Consider the following 19,557-nt stretch of genomic DNA (forward strand, 5'->3'; position numbering starts at 1 on the left):
CATGGAATAGGAAACCAGTGGATCAATTCTTGGTAAAAAATAATTCCGCCGGATGCCACACGGCTTACCTGTTTGGTGGACTTATACCACCGGTACAGGTGGACCGTAGCGTTATTCTTAGCAGTTGGGAAACCGCTACCGACACTACACGGCTATCTAGGCTGCTCAGAGAGGGAAGTTAACATTGATGGTCAACTTCCATGGATGGCCGAGCAGCCGTTAGTCGATGCCTTCCACGCAGCCCACCTGGGTTCGATCCCCAACCCCGCACATAGGGTCAGAAAGCTTTTCTGGCCCGAAGAGGCGAATGACTGTAAGGTTAAAACCTCTACAATTAAAAACTTGAAACATAATAAAAAGGTGGATGGATAATGTAGCGTCAGATACCAAAACGGAATGAGATGAGTACGAATAGAACCGATATGCCCAATTGTTCACTATTGATTAGCTTGATTCAATGGAAGAAAATATATCGAAAACAGTGGTTTGGAATCGATTTATTGGTTCTAATGAAGACCGACGAGAAAACTTTCTCGAAGCTCAATAATGTTGGTGGGATTTTAACTTGAATGGATCAGTAAAATAGCGATGAGTATAATTGCTTCACTGTATCAAATCGATTCTAAGGGTGATTGCTTGAAAGCGCTCTGTATAAATATTAGCATCACTACCCACTGTCACCAATAAGGGCGGAGCTGACGCGAGTAAAAATTAAGCAAACACTTGATTGACGGAGTAACTACGTAATCAGGAATCGTTTATTGGTTCTAGTTGAATTTCGTCACTGTTAGGAACTGTTGACATTTTTTTCTCGAATGCGAATGACCAGTAAAATAAAGCTTGTTTTTCACTAACTTGATGGCCAGTTTCGTCTTATGAACAGGAGGGAATTATAGAACTTTTATATTTTAATTAAACTCATCCAGTTGAACAGCCTGAACTGATATGTAACTAACTGCTTCAAAACTATCGTACAATAACGAAAAAGGCAAACACGTGACATCGATGATGTCACGTTTAGTACATATTCAGTAGATATCCAAGAACCAAAAGTTTATCACTCTCTTAAAGGGCACGTTATGAAAAGGTACCCACACTAAAGTAAGAAGTATTCGTGTGAAAAAAGTGCCCTCGGAATCTTAGAACGTAAACAGTGTGACTTAAAAAATATATTTCAAAAAATCGCGTTAAAAATTCTCGCTCCAAATATTTAACTACATTTTAAATAAACGACATGTTGTTGTGTGAATGAAAAATAGGTCAGTTATTGATCAATTTTTCAATATTTTGTTTCATACCTTTAAAAAATCAATCAAATATGAATTTCTAGCATAGGCAAGTCTCGGACTAACATTCCTTGCGTTTCGCCGAATCCATGGAAACGACTAATGGGTGAGTCGAGGTCAGTGTAATTGCTTTCTTAAAGATTTTGAAACCCTCAGATTCGAAAGGTGAGGTTGATCTAAGTTTGCTAATTATAACTCATACGATCAATTACAATTATCAATTAAAGCTGGTCTACCTCAACTGTGTTAAAAAAACCAAATCACTTCGTGAAAACTATCGTTCATGAATTCTTTTCCAAAAATTTGAAACTATCTCAAGAATATTTCAATTTTTGTTATTGTCCAAGACGTAAAGTTAGACATTGCACTTCGGTGCAATAGCTAAAAGTACTGTGCAAACAGCAATCTGCTTTGCCGTTTTTTGTTGAACTGCTAAGTCGCGTTGAAAAAAACTGCAAATGCAAAGATGAGTGGAAGGCGAAACGTAGAACAAGTAAAAACTAACGATTTATTTTTAGTCTTGTTAAGACGTAGGACCGCTTCGAGCTAGTTTTAAATTTTATCTGTATCCAACGAGGCAAACAGATTCAAATGATGAAATGAAATGAAAATTGTTTTGTGTGCTTGCAACAAACTTGACGATAATTTTCAATCCCAACATTACGCATAAAGAATGATTTGAAATAATTGAACATATTGAAAAATGATTCGTTTAATTTCGTTAATACCATTTATTATTTTTATTTCATTTGTTTGCGTGCATCAAATGCTATTATTACTCTTTTTAATAAATTTTCTAGAAGCAGCTGTGAAACGAGCTAATTTCAAAACATTTCATTCCCTTAGATTTATTTCTATGATTTTCAAAAGTTTTACTGAACAGATTTCGCACACAAAAATCAAATTATTCTTCCAATGCAAACAAAAACAATCAACGAATAATCAAGTGTCACTGAGTGAAGTGTCATTATATTCAAGTGACAACCGGCAGTGTGTGTGTGTGTGGAAATCGAACGAGAAGAACGATTCAAAATGCCGTCGCTACTCGTGCTTCATCGCAGCAGGCCTGTGGAGTTTTTTTTCCCGTTCCGGTTTTCTGTACTGGAATGTTGCAGTTGTCGGTGTAAAACCGCTGAACATGTTTCGGGAATTTCACGCATTCAAGAAAAGTTGTTTCAAATGCAATCTTTAAACTTTTTAAATTGTTTTTTTTTTGCCATTTGTAAATTGTCATCAAATCAAATAGAAGTCGGTACTTAAAACCGACTTCTCAAAGTTCTCCGATCTTCTTGCGTCCCGTTCCGGAAGTGCGTGCTAAAAATTTAACCATTTCTTCTCGACCGGAACTGTCAATGCAAAACAAGCGATGGGGTTTTCGAAAAGTATCATCAAGTATCATCCCGACTAACGGAACCAGCTCTGGGTTAGGGAGTCGGACACGAAGACAAACTTCTTAATTATTAAAACTCTTCTCGTCAGACACTTGTGGAAGAAAAACCATAAAAACCAACCACCAATTTTCGGTGGGCTAGGGCAGGGATTGTGACACTTCCGGAATTTTCATTGTTCCGATCGCGGGCGGGCGGAGAATAAAAACTGGAAAAAAACCTACCTGTGCTAGATACTGCGCTAGGAAGTAGAGCTGCTTGTTCTGGAACACCCAATCCATCGACTGTACGGTGGGGAGGTCCATATCACCACCACCTCCCGTGCTCTGCGGAACGGTTGGCTGCATTCGGTGGTGGAGATCGACTTCCGATGCGGACGGTGACGGTGGCCGACCACCGCCAACACTTTCCAGCTGCAGCCGGCCGCCAGCAGTGGACGGCGTAGTGCCAAAACCTTCCGCCGTGGTCGTCGTCGTCGTTCCGGCTGGCTTTGCCAAGGGGGACACCGTGGTTAACAGTTTGAGGTTTTTGTTTTCGAAAAAAAAATTTCAGCTTTCTTCACAACACCCCGGGGACCGGATCCGATCCGGAAGGGTTCACCCAGTCAAACACAGGATTTGCTGTTTGTTTTTTTTTCGCTTCAATCGATAACGTTTTACTTCACTTTGATTTTTTTTTCTCCTGCTTCTTTTAAGACCGCAGGGTCATTCACTGATATCGATCACCAACATCTCTTCTTCTTGCGTCTTCGAAACTGCACCGTTTCGTTCATTTGACGTTTTGTTTTGTTTTATATCTCTTGCTATCTCTTTCTCTTCCCCGGTTCTACTACATATTCACCTGCTCGGTTGCTTCTTTCTGTGGTCGATAAATTGGCCTTTTATTGCATTCTGACAGCTGTCATAAAATTGCACTTTTGGATGGTGGGATTTGTTCTTTTTTGTTTTCTTCTCCGTTGACTTTACGACTCCGCCTTCGAAGGGGGATCATTAAATCACTTTGAACTCTATTTTTTTCGCAACTGGCACTATCATGCAGTTTCGGTTCATTCGGTTCGGAACGGAACTCAAAAAAAAAATAGAAATTTTCAATCCACCCAGCAAATTAGCAAATTTTCTTCTTCCTTACTCTCTATGGGAGATCGAAAATTAATTTCACATCAGTCGAATATCACCACAAAACCGAAATTTCCCTGCACTCTATTTTCGTTTCTTCTTTTCAACAAAGTGTCCCACGTAGAAATCTATTTTTGAGTTTTGTCACAATTTTTCTTCGGCTGCCGTCTGATTCTGCCTCCGGTGGTGTCTTAATTAATTTTCAGTTTGAACGAAGCAAACAAAAAAAAAAAAGATTCGAAACAGGCAACGTGAACGGATTGATATATTTTCGTGAACCGACAACAACAGAAATCACACGCACGGTTACGTTTCGTTTATTGTCACACGGCTGTCATTTCCGAATACTCGGCCATCGATCATCGGCCGTCGTCCCGTCGTCTACTGTCCAAAACTGTGCATTGAAGCCGGGAAATCAACCGACAGAACCGATTCGATCTTCCGTTGATGGAAACCAATAGCAAAAGAAAAATCCGATCATTCACAACAAGGACTCGTCAAACACGACACTACACATCAGCGGGTCGAGTTCGGAACTGGCGTCAAAATCAAACAACTCTCATTACGGATTCCGCAAATTTCGTCATTGATCGGCGGGTGGGCCCCCTCAAATCGCGCGACCCTTCGTACGCACTACTCTACTACTCGAGCTGGCAATTTGGGCCTCTTTTTGGCGAACCCCGCACACAAATCGCCTATCGAACCCCTATCAAAAAACGATGTTTTCTGGTATAATACCAGCAGTTGACTAATCCAATTCAATCATATTACACTGTTGGCGAGCGCGGTCTCGTTGTGTGTTTTTTTTTGCTCACGCTCGTTTCTTGCTGATTCTTGGTTCCGCTGCTGTGTTGCTCGGTCGTAAGATGGTAGTGACATACCAGCGAACCAAAACAACTCACCACTACACACACGCCGCAGCTCTCGGTCACCCGCTCTCGTTCATGTTTCCATACAAACATACACTCTTTTTCACTCTCTCTCTCTTTGTCGAGGCGGAAGATCAAGTTTTTCTTCTGCTGGTTTGTTATTTTTTTTCCTGGTTGAACTTATGGGTCTCAACCTGCTACTGAGATACCGAGCGGTTGGCTCTCTCCGGGTGGTTGGCATTCTCACTATCGTAGTACGAAAAATGCTATACTATACCAATTGGTTTGGCAGATGAGCAACCCCAACGGAGAGAAAGCAAGAGAGTGTAGTCGAAACGACCGACCGACCGAACAAACGAACGAACAAGTGGTGGTTTATTTACCTTTTCCCGTGCACCATTTTCATTTGATCGCCGTACTTCGATGGGACAAGTTCCGCTTTCCGCACACGATGACTCGGCTGGGAAAGCGCGAGGATGTGCTCGTTTTGCGTCCCGTTTGCCATCGTCAGTTTCCGGAAGTGCTGGTTGAGCAGAGATCAGCGATGACGGTTCGGCACAATGAGGCCACACAGGGCTTAGAGTTTCGCACAGCTGATGGATGATAAACTGAATTGCTAATAGAGTAACTGCAATAACAGAACTGTGAGAGTTCTGCCAACTCTGCTGCTTTGAACGAATTGGATGAATTTCATGAAACATATTTTTACATGCCTTCACCAAACTGTTCCGCAACGGCTTAAAACTATATCTAACTCAGCACTGTTTTGTTATTTCGAATACTCAATTTTTAAAATGTTTTAGTTTTTTTGTCATTAATTTCAGTCAGAATTTATTCCATTCGAGGTTTGTAAAGTATTGCTTTCACATCAATATTTCTAAATGGTTCAGTTCCATTTTGAAATAGAATTCCGGATGATTCGGGATCATCGAGTACTATTCAAAACAATAAAACGATAAAGGCAAGTTTTTTTCTTTCGTCAACTGTTGAAATAACTACTGATTTGGGCAAAGCTCGTTAGCAATAATTCAACATGGAAATGTGGTTTATAGGCCACTTTGAAACAGACAAGGAATAATGTCCACAAAAAAACAAAAAATATCCAAGGAAAACTCGCAGAATAAAATTACTCACATTTATTTTAAATCCGAATAAAATCAGAACAAATAGAGTTCACAACTCGCAAAATTAAGAAAAAAATTTCTCGTTATTTTACTGTGCTTTCGAGTTACCCACGTTTCACTTCTTGATGGTCTAATATCTTTCTATTGAACAAAATTGTGGGGCGTTCAGAGGATTGGTTAATCGCACCTGTAACTACGAAAATTTTATTCTCCAACTCACAACTACAAGTGGCTTGCTAAACTATGTGCTTTTTTGAAAACTTTGACATCTTTTTGGGCTTTCAAAAATCGTCGACTTAGCCATGTTGTAATGTGGTAATAAAACTCAAGACCAGGAGGTAGCTTCCTGCCGACACAAGAAAGTCAAAATTAAAATAACCAACATGTTTACTGGTTCTAACTAGAAGATTAATATCGTAATCAATGCTATTTGTTATTGTGTTGGTATCAAAGATGAGGAGGTTTCATGCCTAGTGTAGAAAAAGTGAAAAATTTTCTCCGATTGGATTTTTCCGAATAAAATCATAAATCTTTAAACGACTTCATACATTTACTTTATTATATAAAAAATATATTAATTGTAAGCAGATCGTTTAATATATCATTTCATAAAAGATATAACCCCGTCATTACAAATAATAATAATTTAAACAGTGAAAGTGTTTCGACTGTTTCAAACGACCTCGCAACCGATGATTCTTAAGTGCTTACACACTTAGAAAAAATGAAATTTACGCTTGACGTAATTTCAAGCATGCCAGAATTTCTCCGGTGATGCCATAATATTACATCTACTAACATGCAATTTTAAATTTTGCGTCTGTATCGATGTAAACTTCAGCTATATTAACTGTAAAGCTAATGATATGACTTATCTTTACATGCTTTGAATTGTGAATCACGACGCTCCTTTTATGTGCATCTATTAGGATGTAAATTATTCGATTTAAACATTTCAGAAAAGCAAAAGCTCTCTATCTACTTTCTCTTCCGATTATTTCTAGTACACGAGTTAGCAATGAAAATTAATGATTAATGAAGAGAAAACCAACAAAAATAAACAATTTCCAGAAATGCAATACAAACAATCAAATTTCACTTATTCTGATTTTGAATAAGCTTTGCACAGATCTTAAGTATGACAAACCATTTATTTTTGTACAGATGAAGAGACCGATTTTTGAAAAGGGTGTATGATTTTTTGCATGCCCTTCCTTCAAATGTTTGTAATTCAAAAACTTACACTTTTTATCAAAATTTTGTCTAAGCAGAAATTATGGAAATTCAAGTGGGATTTCGGAAAAATAAACTCCCGGCTTCAAAAATCGACGTATTAGAGCGTTTTTACAATTAATTTAACTCGTGTTTCATACATTGTGACCAAACTTAAATGCTGAAATTTAACGTACTTCCTGGTATGTTTGGAACAGATTAAAAACATTTCTGTGATATTCGGTGATTTGACGCATTATGTTTCGTGTTATACATGGATTTGCGTCAACTGCAAATTTCATAGTAAAAAAACATTTTTTCCAAAATTAGAGGCTTTGTGGTGCAACTCTGGATACCTATTTCGTTTTGTGTGTTCTGCATCAATCGAAACAAATAATAGAACAGTGCTACCCAAATTGTATTTTAAAGCAGTTGAAGCTGGATATCTCAGTCATAACTATTCAAATAGTTTTCAACCGGTACCGCAACAGCCGGCCCAACGTTGTCATGACGAAAAAATACGGACTCATGCACGTGGTCTCATATTCGGACCGTTTCTTCTTCCATACCAGTTTCAAACGAATTAGTGGGATTCCACATCGTGACCTCTTCATGCTTTAGTCATTACATCATATTTCGCCTCAGTCGGGTTTGACATAGGTTTTATTTCGCTTAGAAAATTCCTTAATAAGTTTACCTTTCGGCTTCAGGAATATTCTTTCTATGCCACTCCAGCAACATTTTAGCCATCATCGCCGTTTTAAATATCTGTGCTTCAACTTGTACGCTCTTCAATTTCCAACTTTTTGAATGAGATCTTGTGCTTCCATACCCAAGTGTACTTTTTGTGTGATGTTCAACGTAGCTGTGAACACTTTTTGGGTTTTAGGACATGGATTCCCATGCCCAAAATCGTCAATTCAAAAAAATTCGGTCTTTCGGAGCGAATTTTCTGATGTACAATGTTAGGTTTTAGTCGCAGTTTTCTTTATATTGAAAAATAGAACCAGTATTTCTTGCAAAACGACGCTTATTTAACTAGAATCATGTTTCCGCTTGAAAAAAACACACAGTACCGAGATTGTAAATCACTGGGATCTTACTTACAAACCCAACATTTCTTTAAGTTACTGTTCGAAGCAATTTCTTACATTAACCAGAAAATGCATAGAAAAAAAATATGAATTTTACAGTTGGCACAATTCTACAAACGTTACAATTCATAACTACTTAACTTGTCAAATGATACGATATTCTATTCGTACAGAATTTTACAGGGTTCGAGTGCAATGTGCACTTGGCGACCAAGTGCCTCTGTATGGGTTTATATGTATCAACTATTCTTCAAACAAATATGTGTTCCTGTGGCTCAGTCGATAAACTGACGTGCTTTGTGATTTAATGTTTCTCGGTTCAAGTCGATATTGGTCTTTTATTTTTTATTTCATTTGATTTCAAGCCATGTAATTATCGAAATCAAATAATTTCACATGTTTTTGAATATAAATTTGTGTGAAATACAGCGCTCCATTTATGTGCATCTCATAAGATGTAGAATCACAAGATTTTTTCGAACTGTGTGGTTTTCAAAGCAAACTTCTATTAAATTTTTAGTTTTAATGAACCGTTTCGATACGATTTTTGAATGATTTCAAACAAAAAAAATCCAGAGATTTATACTCTGAATTGATTTTGGGATAACCCAGAAACAACTTTCGAATGTATCCGAAATTTCTACGAAAGTGCCCGTGCATTTTAGAACGATGTAAAATCAAATAAGGGAAAAATTGGTTTTTAAAGGGTAAGTCTCCTGTTATCTAATGCAGAAGTTTTGTACACTAGTTCAAAATATGACGTGAAATATATGAACAATGGATTCCATACGAATGAGAAGACACTTGGATAAGGTCCTTGATTCGACAGTCTTGACAGTAAATTCTTCAAGTTTTGTTATATACATATGTGAGAAGAAACTGCGAAAAAACGTCAAAACGTCCGAAAGTAGATTAATGGAATTTTGATGATGTCTCAAACAAAGTTCTTAGATTTTCTATGTAATATCTGAAGTGATGAGTAAAATTCCCTCATTACCATACTTATGGGATCATCAATCCAGCTTCTGAACTAATGAAGTAGGTAAGTTTTCAAATGATTAAACAACGATCATATTCCTTTAAGCCAGATGTAGGTTTTTCCGTGAAAATAGTTAGACTTCTGATATTCGAAAAGTAAGAGCCGTTCACTCATCTGTCAACATCGTCTTTTCGATAAAAAAATCAGGACCAAATGTTTGCTTGCCCACTAAAATGCAGAAGGGTGAAGAAAGCTGATGCAGCAGAACGAAAATTTATGTAAATTTATAAAAAAAAAACTAAACGTACTTATAAAGCCTATTTCATATGGCTGTAAGTTTTCTGTGATAAAGCGGTCCTTCGAATCTTTTTCGAATAAGTCTCGTTGATAAAAAAATTGCTACTAATAAATTCATTCCAAAACAAAATGACACTCTCTCGCTCTGTAACTTAGATTATATATTTTTCTTCTTCATCTTATTCAAAAGTTTCAACAATTGTTTGATCTGTTCCTGACTCAAGTCTACCGAATCGTCATTATTTTTATGTTTCTTCTTCCTCTTTTTATTGGAGTGTTTGTGCGGTTTTGGCTTGTGCCATCCTTTGCGGTGTTTCTTTTTCCTTTTCAGTTTCTTCAAGTGCTTCCACAACGCTAGGCTTAGGCTGATCGTGTTCGTGACGAGAATTGCCTTCATTCCAACGATCAGTTTGAGCATCACCAAAGTCACCAGACCGGCCACGAATTGTCCAACCAGTGCCAGAACTATGGCCACTAGAGTATGCGAGATTCCACCAGAATTGCTACCGCTAGCTGAATTCTTCGTCAGGTCAAGCTTCTGAATGGCGTATGGAGCTACCGGTGCGGCTGGTGCTGGAATCGGGATAAATTTCTTCACTACTCGAATTGGAGTTTGTTGATGGTAGCTGGAAGGTATCAAGTGTATTTCTAGTCTCGATCGATGACTGGGTTGAATACTGCTAATACTTACTGATGGTGGTTTTCATGGGGTGTATATTCGAAGTCTTCGGAATCGAAATCTACGTCGTTGTAGTCCACCGAATCGGGATATCGGTGATAGTAGGTTTCGACGACGTTCGCCAGAAGTACCAATCCTGAGCTAACCGAGACAAATTTCAACATCTTGGTAGACGTCCATCCGACCGGAGACTGACCGGTTTGGTTCCATTGGATGGTGCAACAGTTCCACTACAGTCCCCGCGCGTTTCGATTCGAAATGAGAACTGCAGAAGTTTTGAATTTAAATGTTAAATGAGCATTTAACTATGATGCCAGGTTAAGTGAGGTTAGCGCAGGTTAGTTGCCATATACCGCTACTCGGAACACCCAGTTTATGGCATATCAAAGAGGGAAATTCGGTTACCGAACCTGTTTTTTTTTGGTTTGCCGCAATTGAAGTGGTCCGCTATTTGCTTTTCTGTGGGAAAATTGTAAGATACCTAATTAGCTAACGGTTGTGGGCTAACGAGGGGCCGCCAATGTACTCTCGAAAAAAGTAAATTTTACTTAAAGTTACATATTGGTATTTAACAATTTTACTACCAAAGTCAAATCAATTCCAGTAATATTCCTTAAATCTGTACTGCCTTAGTACCGTGAACTCATTCTTTGCGATTTTTCTCCGTCAATTCATTCCTTCGACGCTTCCGGAATAGGAAATATACACACACACGAACCGGGATCATATTTCTATGCAAATCATATATTACAAACCTCACCGTCCTCGCGCACTCATCGCTCCGAAATCGAATCGACTTGACCCCGCCGGCCACCCCGCACCGTATCAAACCGTCAGAGAGCTCCACTGCGCGCACACATGCATGCGAAGTGATTTTTATTATTGATATCATTTTGCTCCCCCATCGTACCGTCCCGTTTCGACTTGCATACTCGCGCGCGATTGATCCTGAACAAGCTCGCCTCGCGATTACTTTTCCCGCTCGCCCATTCGTCGTGCCAACGTGAACGGGCTCAATCGTTGTCTCTCTTTCTTTCATTCTTTCTTTCACACGCTCGCAAACTCGCAAACACATGGACCTGGCTGACTGGTGTGATGTGTTCGCCAATTCGTCTCCAAAGTTTGATTGATCACGTCGTTTAATTGCGCTCCACCAACACACTCTCGCCGAAACGAAACGGAAATCGAACGTACCGAATCACTCTCATCGGTCTCCCAAATATGCACATACTGAGAAAGAGAACCTTGCACGGTGCGATGCTGTGTGTGTTGGTGACCAGTACGCTCCCGGCACTCATTCGCTGCTGCATGTGAAAATCATAAACAAAGTAGCTCACCGTGCACCCGCGAGTGGTGTGAGTTATCTCATCGATACATTATTATGATATCACATAATGTTGTTTTTTACCGCTTTCCTAAAATTGGAACAATAGAGCAGGGTAACTGGTGCTGGCCTGCTCTTGCAACCGGATAACATCAGCAACAAAAAAAAAAAAACAACACGGAACCGGTCACTCACGAGCAAATGACAAAAGTGTAATCGCGCGCGCTCACCGATCGGTTTTTATGATTGAAAAAAAATCGTGAGAATCGGTTCCCCCTTCGCTCTCGTCGTCTGTTCCATTCTGGTCGACAGAGGAAACCGATAAAAATCCGTGTGAGCCCACAACTCATCACATGTATTGGTTCGAAATTGACACTTATACTAATAGAGTCGATTAGCCACGCCTTTTTCGATACTCTCGTCTCTCCACCTCGGCCGAAATCTGCTCCGAATGATTTTATTTTGTTCTCGCATCGCACATTGTTTGCCTCGGTGTCATTCCGTTCGCGGCATACTTGCTCACATGCGATCAGCACATGGCACCACATGACGACTGCTGAAGGAAGAGCCCGCTGCACCCGACTGCGGACTGCGATGAAAGCGCACACCGGTGTGCGGTGTTGATTCGTTTTTTTTGTTCCTTCTGTTCAGCCTCCAACTGCCGCAGCCCATGCGAGTGCCTCTGACGACTGCACTGGTCTTACATATGCAACATTGTCACCTCACACCCAGTCTCGTTGACGAAGGTAGCAGCCACTTTGTGTTCCGCGTTCCGCTCGCTGGTGGCTCTTGATTTTGCAATGCACAATTTTAATGCCAAGCAGCAGCAGCAGCAGATATGCACACGGAAGAGTGAAGTTAGTAGCTTGGGAGGATGTTCCGGAGGACCGTTGTGGATGCTTCTTCGGTGCCGGTGATATCCGTTTATTGTAACGTGCGTTGGAAATTGGAAAGTTCGTGCACGCGAAGGCATATTTGTTCCTGATTGATGTTATAAGAATTTACTAATGAATTAAAAGAATGAATTTACAAATTGGTTTATAATTAACAAAACCTGCATTCAAAATCATTGTTATATAGTTGGAAATTGAGTCTAGTTTACCCATTTAAATTTAATAGAATAAGGATTTTGCTTGCTATTCACGAACAAACACTTTGACTTGTTCAAAAGTCGGTTTCATTTGAGTCCGTGTTATAATAGCTCTCTTAATTTCATGGACATTTTTTTCTCTATCTATCGATTTCTGATCCAGTTCAAGAATTATAAGGGATTCTCAAAGTTCATGCGAGAAAGTTCCAAGATATTCGAAGTTCTCCTGCAATGATTTGAAGTACTTAAAGGTAGTTCAAACCCGTTTGAGAACAGTTTCAAAACTCGCTTTAAATGTTTGGAAACTTCATCCAATAATTCTCGTTTACTAGCAAGGATCGTATGAAACAAATTCGCACATGAGTAACAAGTGCTCAGATTTTACATACTCCGAGTTAGATGAAACTTTGCACACGTCTTTAGCAGAGCCGTAGTGAGCATTTCTGGTGCCCGAGGCGAACTCAAAAATAATCGCCTCTTCCATTCTTTTAACAAACACCATGAAGATTTTCAATTTTAGTAAATAATTGTAGCTCTTTTCAGTGTTGCATCATAAATCTCGCATTGAAACTGTAAACGCCAAAAAAAGTATTCTGAAAACTATAGTAAGATCATATTGCAGCCAAGCGGACAGTTCCCACAGGAACAAAAGAATACGGCCACCGTCGACAAGTACCCGCGTCAGCTGGACCATCCCTATGTAAGATTCAGCCATTGCCGACTAAACTGGAGACTGGAACCCTCGGAGTTGCGGTTATCAGCATACGGCAATGTGACAACCATGTTACAATTCATGAAATTATCCTAGTCTTAAGTACAGTTAAGAAATACTCTCGGCATCTTAGAGCTAAGGAAGTGTGCTTTAATAAAAATATACTCTTAAATAGAAAAAAGTTCTTCATAAGGTTTTATAAATCAAAATGGAGAACCCTACTTTAAATCTTTAAATCTATTTCGAAACGGTTCAAAATTCAAGAAAATTTCAAAACCTGCTTTACGATCAATAATAAAATTCCATAGTAATAATATAAAGACTGTCCCAGAAAGTAGGGACGCACTTTGATTTCGTTGTAAATAATTCACAAGTGTTAGATATTCAAATGTTATTCGATATACTGATAATATTAGACTACAACAACAGAATATTATTCTCAACATTTGCTACTTAGCCATTGTAGACTAGTTGGCGCACCTTCTTGCGAACGTTTCTCATTAAATTCCCTACAGATTTCTTGGCGATCAGTTTTGACACTTTTTTCCAATCTTTTTCGAACTGTTGACTGGTTTTGGCTGCCGAGATATTTTTCCTAAGATGTGCCTAAATTCCTCAATTGGTCGAAGTTGTGGGCAATTTGGTGGATTCATGTCTTTTGGGACGAAAGTGACATTTTTGGTAGTATACCATTCTACCGTTGATTTCGAGTAGTGACAAGAAGCAAGATCTCGCCAGAACACAACAGGATCCTTGTGGCTTCGAATCATGGGTAGAAGTCGTTTTTGTAAACATTCCTTGATGTATATTTCGCTGTTCATTGAAGCAGTGGTGATGAAGGGTTTCGAAATCTTACCGCTGCTACAAATTGCTTGCCAGACCATAGCTTTCTGACCAAATTTTTCGACTTCAATCGATGTCTCGGACTGGTTAAACACTTGCCCTTCTCGCACCGTATAATATTGTGGTCCCGGCAAGGATTTGTAATCGAGTTTCACGTAGGTTTCGTCGTCCATGATTATGCAGTTCAAATTTCCAGCAAGAATCGTATTGTACAGCTTTCGAACCCTCGGCCTGATCGATGCTTCTTGTTTCGTACTACGTTTTGGTTGTTTCTGCTTCTTATAGGTTCAAAGATTCAAACGTTCTTTAGCACGAAGAACATTTGACTTCGAAGTGTCCACTTTTTTGGCCACATCCCGAATTGAAACTTCCTTCGTTTGCTCGAACGCCTTCAGTATACGTTTATCCAACTGAGGGTTAGCAGGACCTTTTTTCGACCCATTTTCGGTTTATCCTCAAAGGTGTTATCTTCACCGAACTTCCTGATTGCATTTCGCACGGCTTTTTAACTTACTCCTTACATTTTTGCTATCTTTTTCAGTGACAATCCGCGTTCTGTGCACCATTTGTACACAAGTTTTCCGACGTTTTTCTGCTGAAAGTCCACGCATTTCGAATCAAACTAATGAAAACGAATAAACAACTGCACAAGTGGTTAGAGAAGAGTGTAAACAACAGGACGCAGCCATAAAAATTGACAGATTCTGAACCATTGCGAAATGGCAGCGGTTTTTGGTTGCGTTCATACTTTCTGGGACAGTCTTTATTATGTGACATTACATCTAACGGTTTTATATTGGTGAGTCTGTGTAACTCATTTGTACTAAACCAGGGATGACGCTTCAAAATCATTTTCAGAATTTTATTCTGAAGCCTTTGAAGCGTTTTCTTCCTGGTGGAACAACAACTTGGCCAAATTGGTACTGCATAAAGCATGGCTGGTCTGAAAATTTGTTTCGGTAATCTGTTTTACTTGTGTACTTCTAACAAATATTGATAAATAAAGTTAAAATTAGATAAGATTTAGTTTAAAGAACTAATCTGCCTTTTGACGGCATTGATTGAATTTCGAATTCATTGCACTGTTTTCATTATAGTTTGCTTGCTTTAAAATATATCACTGATTGCCGATATATAGCTCGATGAAAGTTGATGTAAGATAATGCTTCAATGCATTTTGAATGCAAATTTCATGCACATTGCTTTCAAGTAACAGTTCGGCTGAAAAGTTCGTATCGTTTAATAGAAACACACATTTTTTTGCCAAAATTCGTTTTTATTATTGAACATAATTGCCATCAGAGGCTATACAGCGATTATAGCGATCTTCCAACCTTTCGATACCATTTTTGTAGTACGATTTGTCCTTTGCCTCAAAATAGGCCTCAGTTTCAGCGATTACCTCTTCATTGCTTCTAAATTTTTTACCAGCGAGCATTCTCTTGAGGTCTGAGAACCGGAAAAAGTCACTGGGGGCCAAATCTGGAGAATACGGTGGATGAGGGAGCAATTCGAAGCCCAATTCGTTCAATTTCAGCATGGTTTTCATCGACTTGTGACACGGTGCATTGTCTTGATGAAACAAAACTTTTTTCTTCTTCAAATGAGGCCGTTTTTTTTTGAAATTTCGTCCTTCAAACGCTCTAATAACGCTATATAATAGTCACTGTTGATGGTTTTTCCCTTTTCAAGGTAGTCGATGAAAATTATACCATGCGAATCCCAAAATACAGACGCCATAACCTTACCGGCCGATTGTTGAGTCTTTCCACGCTTTGGGTTCGGTTCATCGCGTGCAGTCCACTCAGCTGACTGTCGATTGGACTCCAGATCGAAGTGATGGAGCCATGTTTCGTCCATTGTTATATATCGACGAAAAAATCGGTTTTATTTCGATATAATAGCTCCAAACACTGCTCAGAATCATCAATTCGTTGTTGTTTTTGATCGATTGTGAGCTCACGCGGCACCCATTTTGCACAAAGCTTTCTCATATCCAAATATTCGTGAATAATATGTCCAACACGTTCCTTTGATATCTTTAGGGTGCCAGCTATCTCGATCAACTTCATTTTCATTTTGTGGATTTTTTTCACGTTTTCATCGGTAACAGCCTCTTTTGGACGTCCACTGCGTTCATCGTTTTCGGTGCTCATATGACAAGTACGAAATTTTGCAAACCACTTACGAATTGTTGCTTCGCCCGGTGCAGAGTCTGGATAACACTCATCAAGCCATTTTTTGGTATCGGCGGCACTTTTTTTCATCAAAAAGTAGTGTTTCATCAACACACGAAATTCCTTTTTTTCCATTTTTTTCACAATAACAAAAGTAGCTTCACTCAAAATGCAATATCTCACAATTTAATAATCAGACAGCTGTCAAATTTATACACGCATCTTTTGAAGGTTGGTACCAACTGAAAATGGTATGGATTTAATTTTAGTGGCGCCCTCTCATAGAAACGATACGAACTTTTCAGCCGATCTGTTATGTAGGATTAGAGTTATACCTTTTGCGCAGCCCACCTGGGTTCGATTCCCAATCCCGCACTTAGAGTCAGAAAGTTTTTATGGGCTGATTGTATCTATTTCGCTGCGCAAAAATTCAGTTAAATGAGCTTGTAAATTATTAGTACTTTCATGTTTTTCCTTTCTCACATAGAAAGCAATAACATGAAAAATCAACTAGTAAAAATTGACCCGGAGGGCCCAATGTCACATACCATACGACTCAGTTCGTCAAGCTGAGCATTGGTTGTGTGTGTATGTGTCAAAAAATTTCACTAGGTTTTCTCGGAGGTGGCTGAACTGATTTTGACAAACTTCAAATGAAAGGTCTCATGGTCTCATACTGAATTCCTGAATGTCATCTGGATCCGACTTCCGGTTCCGGAGTTGTAGGGTAAAGTGTGTTGAATATTGTTCAACGTCACTTAAAGCATGGAACTTCACAAATCAGAAACCATTTTTAATCCACCTAGTGGTGTAATGATGCCTTTCTCATATTACTCATATTTGAAAAAAAAATTACTAAAAGATTTCCCGCAGAATTTTTTTTCGATCTTGAAGAAAAATAGAAACTTTCTTTGGGTATGAACTAACATAACCTTTTCAATTTGTAAACAGTTATCTCAAGTTGATAAGAATAAATGATTAAACCGAAAGTCGGACCAGGATTGGAACCGGAAGTCGGACCAGGATGAAACTAAACAGCAGCATATGAGACTATAGGAACTTTCATTTGAGCCTGTTTGTGAGAATCGATCAAATCATCTCAGAGAAAATTGAGTGAGTCTCGTTTTAAACTTTTTGACCACTATTTCCTGTACTTCTGGAACCGGGAACTTGGAACCAGTATAGCCGAGGTCGGTTCGTTTAGTAAGTAACTAATATAGCCTACAAATTAAATCAGTTTTGAGCCAAATCTAGAAGAATCTTCTCCTTTCTTGCATCGTCGCTCACACCGTCATGTGCAATTTTAAACACACTTTACCCTATGAAAGCATGATGAAATTCAATAGCAATCTGTGGGACTGTGAGATTTTCTATTTTATGAGTGACATTATTTGACACAATGAATGATATAGAACACTTAACCCTCTGGGGTAATTTTCAAGTGATTGCATAAACTTTCTATATGAGAAAGGCAATAAGTGTACTTTTATAGAAAAGCATTGTTATCATGATTTTGTAATAACACTAACAAGTAGGTACATATTGATTAAAAGATTTACAAATTTACACATTTTCTACCTGAACAATATAGATTTAAAAGTGGCAACCCTGCACGCTATACAAAATTGAACGAAGCACGCTGCAAACGGATCTAAGCTGGTGGTGTTTTCTTCTTCCGTACCGCACGTGCCGAAGCGTACCAGTTTTGCATCGTCATTTTGAATGTTCTGACACTCACCGCCCTATAATTTCGGAACAGGAAGTCGGATTTGGATGAAATTGCACAGTATCTTTTAAGACTATGATAGCTTTAATTTGAATTAAGATTTGTGAAAATCTGAATCGTTGCTGAAAAATCGAAGTGATCATCGTTTTTGGAAATTTTCTTCACTACGTAGGCCGCTACTTTTATTTCGGGAACTGGTCACACTAATGTCAATAGCTAAAATCTGGCAACACCAAAATAAAGCTACGCTCGAACCCTGCGGAACACCGGCTCGTACGGGTAGCAATTCAGATTTACAATTCTGATAGCTAACCGGAAGAGTACGATCAATTAAATAATCTTGAATCATTTTGATCAAATAAATAGGAAATTGGAAATCAGACATTTTTGCCATTAAACCTTTGTGCCAAACACTGTCGAATGGTTTTTCTATGTCTAGAAGAGCAACTCCAGAAGATTAATTTGCTTTCATCATGTTCGTTACTCTGACAAGTTGATGAGTAGTTGAATGTTCATGACGAAATCCAAACTGCTCTGGTAAAAAAATTGAATTCTCATTTATATGAGACATCATTCTCAACGAGATAATTTTTTCAAAAAGTTTACTGATAGAAAAAAATAAGCTAATTGGTCGATAACTTGATGTTTCTGCTGGGTTTTTGTCAGGTTTGAGGATAGGAATTACTTTAGCGTTTTTCCATCTTTTTGGGAAGTAAGCTAATGAAAAAAACTTGTTGAAAATTTTAACCAGGAGTCTCAAGGCAACATCGGGAAGATTTTTAATAAGAATATAAAAATTCCATCATTACCAGGAGCCTTCATGTTTTTAAGTTTCCTAATAATTGGTTTAATTTCATCAAAATTCGTCTCAATAATGTCATCTTGTGATAACACCTGGGTTGAAATATAAGCATATTTCAGTGAGACTTCATTTTCAATAGGACTCACAACGTTCAAATTAAAATTGTGGACACTCTCGAACTACTGAGCAAGTTTTTGAGCTTTTTCGCCATTTGTAAGAAGCATTTGATTTCCTTCATTGAGGGCAAGAATTGGTTTCTGAGGTTTCTTAAGAACCTTAGGAAGTTTCCAGAAAGGTTTAGAATATGGTATAATTTGTTCAACTTCTTTAGCAAAATTTTCATTTCGTAAAAGAGTAAATCTATGTTTAATTTCTTTTTGTAAATCCTTAACCATGTTTTTCATAGCAGGATCACGAGAACGTTGATATTGTCGTCGACGAACATTCTTCAACCGAATGAGCAGTTGAAGATTGTCATCGATGATAGGAGAATTTAATTTAGTTTGAGCTTTGGGAATTGAAAGATTTTTAGTTTCGATAATGTAATGATTCAAATTCCGCAGAATTTTCTAAAATAGTTTCATGATCCACATGATTTTCAATGTAAGATCTGTAATCCAACCAATTAGCTCTATGATAGTTGAATATAGAACTAATTGGATTAATTATAGCTTCGTTGGAAAGTCTGAATGTTACAGGAAGATGATCTGAGTCAAAGTCAGCATGTGTTATCGGTTCACTACAAATGTGACTTTGATCTGTTAGAACCAGATCAATTGTAGACGGGTTTTTCACGGAGAGAAACAAGTCGGATTACTGGGATGAAGAACTGTGAAGTAA

General features: G+C 38.5%; 2 protein-coding genes across 4 annotated transcripts in view; both read right to left on the reverse strand.

The window, feature by feature from the left end:
• Positions 1 to 4,550, reverse strand: part of LOC131428125 (homeobox protein cut) — a 363,609-nt gene extending 359,059 nt beyond the window's left edge. For all 3 annotated transcript variants that reach the window (XM_058591805.1, XM_058591804.1, XM_058591803.1), the window contains exon 1: positions 2,899 to 4,550. In XM_058591805.1, coding sequence (XP_058447788.1) covers positions 2,899 to 3,021 — 123 coding nt within the window. In that variant the 5' untranslated portion in view covers positions 3,022 to 4,550. The remainder of the gene's footprint in view (positions 1 to 2,898) is intronic.
• A 4,855-nt stretch (positions 4,551 to 9,405) lies between these two features.
• Positions 9,406 to 11,388, reverse strand: LOC131430652 (uncharacterized). The gene is made up of 4 exons (XM_058595777.1): positions 10,628 to 11,388; positions 10,454 to 10,502; positions 10,056 to 10,308; positions 9,406 to 9,990 (listed from the first exon to the last, which is right to left on the reverse strand). The coding sequence occupies exons 3-4, from the start codon at positions 10,205 to 10,207 to the stop codon at positions 9,522 to 9,524; spliced, it is 621 nt and encodes a 206-aa protein (XP_058451760.1). The 5' UTR covers positions 10,208 to 10,308; positions 10,454 to 10,502; positions 10,628 to 11,388; the 3' UTR covers positions 9,406 to 9,521.
• Between the last annotated feature and the right edge of the window lie 8,169 nt (positions 11,389 to 19,557).

The sequence above is a fragment of the Malaya genurostris genome, chromosome 2 (assembly GCF_030247185.1).
Source record: "Malaya genurostris strain Urasoe2022 chromosome 2, Malgen_1.1, whole genome shotgun sequence".
NCBI lineage: Eukaryota > Metazoa > Arthropoda > Insecta > Diptera > Culicidae > Malaya > Malaya genurostris.